The following is a 12363-nucleotide window of genomic DNA, read 5'->3' as shown; positions in this document are numbered from 1 at the left end:
GAAGCAGAAGCGGAGCAGGCAGCATACAGCGGTAACATGAAACAGCTGTATGATACTACCAATGATCCAGTCACACTGAATGGAAGCCCTTTGGAAGAAGTGCAGTCCTTCACCTACCTAGGTAGCATCATCGACCAGCAGGGTGGCACAGACGCAGACATCAAAGTAAGGATTGGTAAAGCAAGAGCAGCCTTTTTACAGCTCAAGAACATCTGGAGCTCCAGAGAGCTGTCTTTGGCAATAAAAATTCACTGCTCAACTCCAATGTGAAATCAGTCCTACTGTATGAGCTGAAAACTGGAGGACAACCAAAACAACCATCAGGAAGATCCAGACCTTCATTAATAGCTGCCTCAGAAGGATTCTCCAGATCCGCTGGCCAGACACCATCAGTAACATCCACCCTCTGGAGAGGACCCGTCACTTCCAGCAAGAAGAAAACAGAAGGAGAGGTGGGGTTGGATAGGACATACACTACGCAAGCAGCCAACTAACCATACCAGACAGGCACTGCGGTGGAACCCCCAAGGCAAGCGGAAAAGAGGCCGTCCAAGAAATACCTGGCGACATGACCTTCAGGCTGATAGCAAAAAAATGGGCTATACCTGGAACCAGCTAGAGCAAATGGCCCAGGATACAGGACTCTGGAGATCTGTTGTTGGCGGCCCATACCCCGATTGGGGTGACGGGCATGAGTGAGTGAGTGGGCACTCAGCTCATTTAGGCATTTTTGAAAATGCCTGACTCTTGTGTTCCTGTGGAAGATTTAAAACACTACTATGTAGATTTTAACTCATTAAATCAGAGATGTGTTTTCCCCCTGCCTTCTGTTGCTATGTGTTCCTAGTCCTCTCCCTAGAGGTACAATTCTTCTTTTTGTTAATTTAAGCTCTCACTGAAATAATGCATACAAAATAGTTCTAATGCCTAACATACATGCACTCTAAAACATAAGAAATGCCTTTGGGCATACGGACTGAATATGTTTGTAGTACTGTGTGTCTGGACAGGTCTGGAAATTATCTCCCAAAGATGAGAATTTTTTATACAACAATTGTCTAGATGTAAAATGCATCATTCCTACAAACACACTTAGGATTATGGAGCACAGCTGAGCGCCACTTGTCTCCTGCAAAGCACAAAAAGAAATCTACGTCTGAGTTATAAATGTGCCTGGCACAGACCTACTCATCGTTTCTAAATTCCTGCTGCTGGCAGAGAAAGGAAGGCTGGTACCAGGATCAGCAACTTTGACTGTCCTCTGCTATTGACTTTACAACACGGGGGTGGGGGGGAATCTCAGTCTCCCAAATGACCTATGTAAATTTTTCTTTCTGAACTGCAGTCTAGCGCCGAGGAGAACTGTAATGAATGGAACATTAAAACAAAAAGACAGTTCAAAGAAACTCTTCAGTACAGCTGTGATTTAAAATAAATAAATAAATAAATACATGTTTATTTCTTTTCTTGAGAATTTCCCACAAATAGATAATCTTGGCTAAAAGCAAAACATCACTTTGTTAATCTATTGGATGTTCACAAAAGGCAGTATAACCACTGATAACAGGAGCAGCTATCAGTGTAAAGAAAAACAAGCAATGAAAGGATTATCACTGGAAATTCAAATAATTTGCTACACACGTCTGGCCAAATTCAGATTTGATGGAGGTATATGGAACTCCCTGACTTCACTGGAGACATATCTGCTTAATAAACTCTGATTTTCATGGGATTGACCTAATGGATGATAAGTTTGTAAGAAAAATAATAAATACATATTTAAATCCCCATAAAATTCCCCAGACACATTTAAGTGATTTGTCCATCATGATTAGAAATCCATTGAAATAAATGCAAATGTTACACAGCCATAATTAATATGTTTCTTCTCTCTCACCCTCCTTTTAGTGCCATACTGCCAGGAATGTTTTCAAACCAGAGGGCCTGATTCCCTTCTCCTGAATCAGATGCAACTACACCATAATCAGTGAAGTTATGCTGGTGCAGAACTGGTGTGAACAAGGTGAGAATCAGGCCAGAATCTCACCAAGAATATTTCAGATATTATTGAATTTCACTGTACATGCTTAAACTTCATCTGTAAACGAGACCCTAATAACCTCAGTCTTCACGTTCGTTAGTCATTGTCAAATCATTCAACATGATGAATTTTTTCAAATGCTTCAAACTTAGGGGGGAGCTAGGAGATTAAAAAGTACTAAGTGAATGTCTTCTATTCTTCATCGCTTTTAACTTGACTTTTTGAGAAAACATCCTAATAATAAGAACTAAACCAAAAGTGTTCTGAAGAAATTCCATAGGGCTCTGTAGAAATTACTATAAAACCTAGAGGGCCAGCTGCATGCAAACTCAACAGAGCACAATTTAAAGCTGTACCTTTGAGCTCCCTTGATACTGATGCTTCTGTCTTCCCTGCCCTGCACTGGACTAGAGAAGCTCTAACTTTATGGTGCAATGCAATGGCCACAAGGGGCTGAAAATGCAGCTGAGATCAGTGTGACATAGTGGTGGTGTCCTGAATTACCTCCCCTTTTTCCATAAAGGAAAGCTACAGATCTGAGAATAGAATAGACAGAAAGATAACAATGCAGTGATTTGTTCTTCTTAACTAAATCCCTTGCATTTTCCACCCTACATCAAAGTATTGTGCACAGCTGCCTGTTTCTACTTTGCATACACAAACTTGAGGCCTTTGACAAAAGTGCTGGTGTCATTTCTCTGGAGTCTGTTCTCCTAAACAATAACCCTCATCTGCATTCAGTATTAATGATGATCCAACCTCAGAGGTTTCAGAGATGCAGTTCACATAAGCACCAAGCATTCAAACGTATTTGAATCATTGCCAAATATATTTTGGTCTGGAAATCAAATCTCACAAGATGTGGCCAGGTTGGACATATCAAGGGAGTATCACTGAGATGGTATTTCAGTACTTTTGTTCTTCAGTGGACCCAAGAAAAGCAGAGGTGCAGGAAAAGTTTTAATATTCCACCCCTAATCAAAAATAGGACACCGGTTCTCTGGATAATTATTCCTTATTATTTCCTGTTCTGTTTGCTTAAAAAATGATAGTTGTAATAAATATTATTACAACAGGTATTCAGTGTGAGGCTCACAGCAAGTAAAACAATTGACCAATGCATCTTGCTTGCAGGCAGAGTATAAAGAGCTAGAAAAATTCCATTACATTTTGAACAATATCATTAACTGCACAAAAGGATTTTGCCTAGCAACTGTGAAAAATATATGAACACATCAAAGATATAAAATAAACAGCTGACTTCCACTAAAAGATTAAATGCATTATTGTCTCAATTACTTCAGCTAGCAGCCCTTAAAAAGATAGTAAAGGTCATTAACATCTGCCGAGGACATTTCTATCTGGAAATATTCCCGCCTTCACTTCTTTATTGTCTTTCCAAGTTTGTTTTGCATCTGTGTACAGGTAACCTAATGGCATCTTCTGAGTGACCCTAGCTTTGAATTATAGAATAGTAGTAAGAACTGCTGTCTTTGGACACTATTTTAAGCTAACGATTATTAACATATTAAACAAATCCTACTTGTAAGTCATGAGTGTAATGTTGTCCTTAACTTGTCCCATCGTGTCTAACTATTAGAGCACATATGGGATGTATCATACACTGATCTGAAGTAGGCATAATGGTGGCATGTCAATTTTCATTTTACTTTCTCTGGCTGTTTATTGATTGGAACTCAAGGAAGTGTAGAACAGTTGACATGATAGGTTAGAATGGCGTCTATTGCATAAATATGAATACAGGCTGTTTAAAATACGGATTGTTGGCCTAATAGAAATAGTGCCTACCACATAAACCAGACTCTAGAGACTTTTATGGGATGGTCAAAACCTTCTTGGCACTCCTTAGTCTGTAGATTCTTAACACGATAAACCATTATGTCTCCAAAGGAGATGTCTCAGTTTTTTGGATCAGTGCCAAAACAGACTGTAATGACCCCTTTGAGGTTATTTCAGTCTGTCATGTCAATATGGTTGCCAGGCTGGTGCTCTAAGCCTGCAAGCTAAAAATACTTTTAGGAATTTTTGTTTGATCAGTGTACAGTAGCCTCCTTGTTAAAGTAAGCAACTCGTTGATTGCTTTCAAGATGCCTTAGGAGCTCACTTATGGTGCTTCATGGACCAATGGTCTGAACTTCATGGACTAGTGATCTGCAAAGTATCAGCTAACCAAATCAAGCTGGAGTCTAGTTAGAACACAACCACCTGTCTGAAACCACTAACTACCTTTGGAAGTTATAAATGGCCAAACTCACATTCACACTCTCTCTCTTGTAAATTTAAAATGTGAATCACTAAAAAAACGCTTGAACTCATGTATTGCACATTTCAGCAGGGAGTAAAACTTTTTAACATCCCAATGATAAACCCCAGAAAGGGAGTGGGTGGGTGACAGGTCTTTAGGCATGGAAATATTATAGGAACTTCACTCTAGCAGCTATACCAATACCCAAGACTGTACTACAATCAGATTTTCTTCACTGATTCAAATGGCTTCATCCCATAAAAACATTCAAGAGGAATAAACAAACACTTGAATGGTCAAACAAATGCCATTCTTATTTGGTACACCAATGTAGTTGCTTTGGGTACATGTGCATGGAAAAGGAGTTCCAATTCGCTGAACATTTACAGCAATGAAGGGAAGCAACTGTTAAATTATCATATCCCCATACCAGTTTCCATTATGGGTAACTTCTTTGTTTGTCAACTGAAGAAAGAGCCCAAACTCAGATCTGCTGTGAATGAATGGAACCTTCTTTCATTAGATATGAATTGTGTGCAAGTGTATTTTTCAATTTGAATAAGCAATACATCCTCCATGCCTGACCTTTAAAAAAAAGCACCATGAAGACTGGAGAGGTGTATTAACCTCCCATACAGTGAGCTCTCTGTCTGTTCCCAGACTGGAACACCTCTCCATTCTGTAACTTTACACAGTAACATAAAAGTCTTGCTCTCTCTCAATCTCTCTTTTTGAAGCCATTTTGTTTTGCATGGAACCTGATTTTATCAAGGCCCTGAAAGCCAGACCCATAGGCTCTCCTCCCAAATGGATGAATAATGATTGCTGACTAATAATGATTGACACTCACCTCTCCGTCTCTTGGCCACGGCCTTCCATTCTGAGTGTATTTGCTTTGATTCTGTCGCTTCTTTTGCCCTCCATCAGCAAATTTGCACAGCAAAGGCTCAGTGGGGGCTGCAAAGACAAGAAATCCAGTCTATATTAGCAACCCCCCAAACAAAGTGATTATACTAGCAACAGTAATGCTTTGTAATACTGGTCTTTTGAAGTAAAATCTTGCCTTCTGCAGATATATTTTGCATCTTTTAGCCTTGGCTCCACTGGCAGCTGTTCTTACTAACTAAGCTTAAAAAAAAATACTGGCAGACCTTAAAAGACTATAACAAATATTGTTGAAAAAATAATCAGCCTACACAGAATGTTAAGTCAATGCTATAGTGGAATAGTAGAGTCAGGCATTTATTTCTGTTATGTTAGACATTTGCGTGAGGATAATCATGGCTTTATTAAAGCAGCTCTATGTTTTTAATATAGAAACTTTGCCAGAATCTTTTTTTGGGAATAAGTGTTCTCATGATTTCTGTGTTTTTCAGCACCCAGGACTTAAAAATATGCATAAATAAAACAAATACAATAAAATAAAAGAAGACTTTTGCCAAACACAGTCCAATTACTATTTTCCCCTATAACTCCTTCCAGTTTAAGAGAGGTGCCTCCTTATCTGATATGCCTCCTTACCTCCCCGACTGAGATCTGTGCTCTGAGACTACAATAGTCATCAAGGCTAGTGTGCTGCTGAACTATGAAAGCTCAAAAAGCTACAGACCAGAAAATGGAACTCATAATAGAATCCCCAGTGAAGAAATTAACACAAACAACGTAAGAACAACCGGAAGGGAACTTTGTGTCTTGGTACCTTCTCCTAACCAGCTTTAGAAATAGGCTTTTAAATGTTATTTAGACAATGCTACAAATTAGGGTTGCCAACTTTTGAATTGCACAAAACCAAACACCCCTCTCCTACCCTCTTCCTCGCCCCTTCCCTGAGGCCCCGCCCCTGCTCACTCCATCTCCCCTCCCTGTGTTGCTTGCTCTCCCCCACCCTTGCCCACTTTCATTGGGGCTGGGACATGCATCAATATTTGCACCAAACCTCAAAGGGTTTGATTCTAATATGCCTCAAAACAATGCTTCTCATCTGAATCTTGTTGGAACTGTCTGAATCTCTTGGGTCTGCAGATTTGGAACGGAAAACTTATGAGAAGTGAGCTTCTTGCAATACTTCCAATTTTCCAGATCCTGGTAGGGTGGAAAGTCCACAAAAATAGACATTCTTACAGTATTACAACACCTCCACTTATTACTGCCACCTGGAAGTGCAGAGATACCAAAAAAAGGGGGGGGGGGCAGAAAGATTAACCAATTTTTGTACTTAAAGAAGTGTTATTTATTTTAAATTTCCAGGAAGTTCTTATAATCTTTCAACAGCTCCTCCATGCTTAGTAACAGGTAGATCAAAATGGCTCACAGATATCAATCTCAGGTATAAATTGTCCTCATCTGAAAACTGTAACAAAGCAACAGTACAAACAGAGGCTCCAACATTAGAATCACAGTGTGTCAGTGAAATGGGATCCCTTTGGCAACATCTGAAGCTTGAATTGCTTTGTTTTCTTTCAAGTGCCCATTTTACCAGCGCAGTAATTTCCAGGATCATTTGAAAATTGAACTGCAGGAAACAATCTTAGTATTGGCAGGAAGATGGACTAGATGACCTCAGAAGCCTTTTCACACTTGTGACTCCTATTATTGTATCAGATTTTAGTACAGGCAATGCTCAGCCAGCCATTTTAAATTTAAAATAATGAAAGTTTAAAAGCCTCAAGGTGGCTGTGGGGATTCTCTCTGCAGGTGGCTAGCTTCCAAGGGCCTGATTACTCCTCACTTACACCAATTTTACAGTGATCTATCACCAATGATTTCAGTGCAGTCCCTCATAATTTACTCTGGTGTAACTGAGAGGAGAATGTTAAGATAGCACTGGAGAAAAATTTATTGGAGTCACTTCTGAAGCTTCAAAAGCTTTTTATTTTAAGATTATATATCAATCACTAGAAAAAGCATTACATAGCAAATTCATGTGTTGCGTACATACATACACTACAACTACCAGCTAACTACACGCAGGTGGCATCAGCACATGCACGTTTAGGTAGTACATTAAGACCCAGCATAGAAAGGTTGGAGATGATGTGGTTTATTACATCTCCTCTTCTGTATACTTGTACACCACAAATGGGAGGCTGTTGCAATTTCTGGCTTTCCAGATATCCATCAATACCACTTTACAGCCCCGTAGTTGTTAATATGGACCTGTCTAAAGCTGACTAAGAAGAGAGTGGCACAAATTACTGAGTCAGATTTCAAAACAACTCTGTCCTTGTCTAGAGAAAGAAATGCACTGACTTGACAACAGGGACCCCGGGACATGCACATGATACTCTTCATAGCTAGATTTATGTTTGGGAAAGTCCACTCTTCTTTAGCAAATTAGAAGGAATTATGACAAACAGATCAACTCACACAAATGCAGTCAACGCATTAATACAACGTATGGACTGAAAGCCTGGTTTTGGCAGGAAGGGAGAGCCACATTATTTTAATACAACATCTTACACCCAGCAGGACACCAAAACCCTTAAAGACACAAATACAACGGGCTTGATTCTGTCAAGCCAGGGGTTGGAATGTCAGGGAGCCAGTTCCCCGATTCTTAGGGCCAACCCTGACCCCGTGAAAAGTGCAGTTGCTTCCTAGCAGGTCCTGAATGGGCCCTACACCAGTGAAAAAGAGGCATAATGTAGCTAAACTCTGATAATACCATGACCCCACACCCTAACATGACTCTTACACTATGGTGCGGGAATGGCAGATACAGGGACTGGAGCTAATACATCTGTACCAGTAGAGTTCCCCTCTAAAAGGGGAATTCTCTGTTGGCCAGTTGTGTGGCCTGTTCCTGGTTCTTTTGTACTTCCCAGAATGACAAAGTGGGGCCAGATGAAATTATAGAATCTAGCCTTAAATGTCCAGGATTTGTCTGATTGTTTTTAAGAAGGGAAGCACAGGGAGGCCTCAACCCACGGGATTTTAAAAAATTGACTTGGCAAACCCTACATAGTGTATAACAGAGAATAGTTCTGTGTGGGAGACGGATTTGTTGGCCTACAATAATAATTTTCCTCTCTCTCTTATGTCTATTATTCTATGATATTGGAGAAAAATCTCTCCAGCTGAAAGAACGGGAGTTATTTTTTTTTCAAGTTAGGCAAATGAGAATTGGATGAAGATGGTAGATATCAAGCACCCATTCTTACACAACATGCCATGAAGAGATTTTAACAGTCACAAGTGGTTAAGGGTTTACATCTCACCAGAAGAGCATCTCCAGGAGCATAGCATAGCCATGGTACCCTCCTGGGACTAATTTATAGAGACAAGTACCCACTATGTAATTATACCACAGTTTCCTGCAGCACCTGGGGTTTCCTTGGAGGGCTCCCATCCAAGAACTGACCAGGCCCAACCCTGTGTAAACTTCAGAAATCTAACAAGAACTCAGCATCTGAAATGTTCTGAGTTATTCAGGCAGGAAACCAGATGATGAGACTATACCAAAAACTAGCTAACTACTAGCCACTAGAGGGGCTGCTATTGAAGCAGCATGACAAATGGAAAAGACTGGTAAGGCAAACAGGCAATATTTTGGAGAGTCTATGAAAGGTTCCATTATTCATGTTAGATCCTGGCTGAAAGAGGAAAACAGCCACCCAGACTGAGCAGGCATCACCATGATCAATGAAAGGGGAATGTTCAGCCAACTCTACTTCTTATGTTACATAGCTCAACTCAACCAGGGAAAAGCGTGCAAGTCCTGAGAATATGCATTTTCAAGTAATGCTGCACACTGATCTGGCAACTCTTGAGCATACGCCCTCCAAACAATGCACAGATGTCTGTGTTTCGACAAACTTAGATATATTTTCTTACTTGAACAGGAAAGCACTGCCAAAGAGAGAGACAGAGAGTCATTTAATTGAAATCAGAGACACGGAATTCACGAAAGATTCTGAACAACAAAAAAGTAGCATGAGGAAGCGAGATCTAAATTTCTCAATCAAGTGCTATTCTGTGCCATTGAAGGGACAAAAGTTTGATACAAGTCAGTGTTTCTTGTTATCCTGGGATTTATCATAATCTGCATAGATTACATGCTGGCTCTGCTGGCAGAGGTGACCCACTGCCATATAATCATCTGCATTAAAATTACTCAGAAAAGGTGCTGCAGATATTTTAGTAAAGAAAGGTTTTCTGCTTTTTGTTGGAAAATAGTTACAACAAAAAAATTCCAAACAGCCAACAGCCACAGAGTAATTTCTACAAAGGACAGTGTAATTGATTATGTAAATATTCAGTGTAATGAGACTGCATTATCTCACGTCACCCTGGCACGAAAGCCATGAAATGTGGCTCATATCACAGGGCTCTTAACAAAATTATAGATAATACTCATTTTGGCGTATTTGGGAAGGAATTTGGGTATTTCAGGTGTCTTTATTAGTGCTTCCGAGAGAGTGATATCCACATGTTCATATTAGTCTTTATTACAACATGCTGATAAAGGTAAAGTATTAAAAAAAGTGTGTCTTATGAAGTTCAGTTGGTGGTGTGAAATATACAGTAAGGCAGGGATGTGCCAGCAGCACTGTGACTAGGCTTACATTTAAACTTTGCAGTTTGATAGGACTTAACTACAGTTTTATTTACATATAGGAGTAACTGGGTGAAATTCTATGGCTTGTGTTATGCAAGTCTGACTAGATAATTTAATACTTTCTTTTGGCCCTAAAATTTACATCTAATATCTCCTGTACAAATGTAAAGTGCAGGGTAAGAATTATAACAGTTGTGCATTTTTAAGAGAAATTTGGTTAATGGGTGAAATTTGGGGAGTTGTCTATAAAAGAATTAAGAGTTTAGAAAAAAAACAACAATTTGGGAAAAGTTGGGTACAGAGTCTCATCGTTTTTTCCAAAACCCTTTTGCATGCATGCACACAGATACACGTCTCAGAGACATGTCATAGTTGCCAGGCATGTGTCGAATCTTGTTCTGATTTTAAAATGTTCAGGAGTTACAGCCAAAAAGAGGTTTTGCTCCATAAAAGCTAGTGCTGCCAACAGCTGCAGGACAAATCCCCAGTTCTCATTCTGAGCCCTGATCTGCGGTTCCAGAGGAGCTTTCCGGCAGCGGACAATGGCTGTGCTCATGGGGAGTGAACAGACCTGCTCTGGTGCAGCCATGCAAAGAAAGGAGAGACTTCTTGCTTGTCCCTCTGCTATTGCAAGCCAACGAAAATCTCTCTCAGAGTCTGGTGCTCAAGGGGAAGAAAAATGATTGTATACAGGCAGGGAGGGGCCAAAAATGGGACCAATGTCACTGTATTGTGGAGGAGGGAAAGCCACACAGTGGAAGACTAGGCTTTATGGAAAGGGCAGGTGTTGGACTGGTAGTTCTTGAGTGGGAGAATCCCATTTATTTGGATCTCTTGGATAGACCCTGGAGAATAACAGCAGTCTCACAAGATAGAAACTGGACAATCTTGCTGCAAGTAAGTGATGCTGAAGGAAAGGGAGTGCCTTTCTCCCACAGCAGCAGCAATGCATCGGGAAGCACAACAGCTATGCTGTCAGAAAAGACCAGGATACTCATCAATGTTTCTGTCAGCCTCATAAGCATAATGCTGCTGCCACAGTACTGAGCCACTGAGAGACGCCCATCTCCCTGCTGCATTCAGCCCTATTGCATGCTTTGAGAGGTAGGGTCTCCAGTCTTTTCAGGAGCAGAGCCATAGTCAAAAATTTTCTATTTTAATGCAAGTTTTCTTAAGACATAAATGCATAAAAATAGGAAACACAGGAAAGAAAATATCTGCTATTATACCATATCAGCAGAGCTATTTCGAAGTAAAATGCTTTTCAAAGGGTTCCATAAGACCTCACTGGTGCTTTAAAGATAACAAAATTTATCTTAGAAAAGGGGGAAAAAAATCTCATTCAGGTACTGTGGTTATCAGGTAAAAAAAAGTAACTGTTTAGAAACCATTCAAAGCATACCAACAACACATGAAAAGTATCAAAGGTAGAAGGAATTGTACTAGATGTTAGAAATGATTTGTATTTCAAATACCTCATGTGGCTGGAGTGTGGGAATCCTTTAAAAATATTTCTGCTGTTGTTTTTGTTTGCTCCTGCTGGACATTTCTGAATTCCCTGACTGTACTTTTACCTTTTCCTTATTGTTGGGTCTGAATAAGGTGGCTTGAAAATATATTTTAGCATCCCTTTCTGTGCTCCTGCCAATCTTTCTAAACTTTGACATAAAATAAAACATAGTGTGAATATTTTATAAGTGTTCTTATTTGGAACGGATAAACAGAGCAACTTATTGTATGGCCTGCTTGCTTTCCTTTTTCTTGTTTGTTTGTGTTTAAGAGTATTTTTGATCTCTTCAAAGCCTACGGGAGATGTGGCATTTCGCAGTGCATCTGGAATGATTTTTTAAAGATGCTCACCTTTTAGAAAAGTCAGGGGTCTGGTGCTCAATAGACCAAGTTAGTCTATTAAAACAATATAAGCTCCTCGGGACAGGGGATGCATCTTTGCTGGCTTCTTACATGGCAGTAGCTGTAACAGGGCCCATCACCCTTTCCAAGGGATAAGTTCTAAACTTGGGAAATGCTTACAAGGGGCCTGATCCAAAATCAAGTCAATGGGAATCTTTCCATTAACTTCAGTGGCCGTGATTCAGGCTTTCAATCCTGGGAAAGAAGCAGAACCAGCATCAACATCAGGGATATTAGAAGATGGTTGGAGAAAAGGTTGTGGTTGCTGTTGTTCAGTGGTAAAATCCTGACCCCATTTAAGTAGATGGCAAAATTCTCATTGGCTTCATAGTCCAGGAGCAAGGATTTCACCAAAGGAGTTCCGAGGAGGGGAGAACAGAGGTTGTATTTTCATTTTCTTCAGACCAGTTCATTCATCCCACCCCAGTCCATTACTGAAAGGGGCTCTGTGCATTACTGTTAAAGTTCTGGCAAGATAGCAATGTTTCACACTTAGTGGCTTTAGAGAGACTGATTGTACAGACAGACAACATTAACAAACCACAGGGCTAGTTAGTTATGTCTCCCCACATTAAAGGATAATACACA

The 12363-nt window shown here is 40.1% G+C and overlaps 1 protein-coding gene across 7 annotated transcripts in view; it reads right to left on the bottom strand.

The window, feature by feature from the left end:
* The window catches only part of RBMS3 (RNA binding motif single stranded interacting protein 3), a 1007942-nt gene that overhangs the window by 105199 nt on the left and 890380 nt on the right, over positions 1-12363 (bottom strand). For all 7 annotated transcript variants that reach the window (XM_032790015.2, XM_075062478.1, XM_075062476.1 and 4 more), the window contains one exon: positions 5158-5264. In XM_032790015.2, coding sequence (XP_032645906.2) covers positions 5158-5264 — 107 coding nt within the window. The remainder of the gene's footprint in view (positions 1-5157; positions 5265-12363) is intronic.

Source organism: Chelonoidis abingdonii, chromosome 2 (genome assembly GCF_003597395.2).
Source record: "Chelonoidis abingdonii isolate Lonesome George chromosome 2, CheloAbing_2.0, whole genome shotgun sequence".
In the NCBI taxonomy this organism is placed as follows: Eukaryota; Metazoa; Chordata; order Testudines; family Testudinidae; genus Chelonoidis; species Chelonoidis abingdonii.
This window is presented reverse-complemented; position numbering and strand designations above follow the sequence as displayed.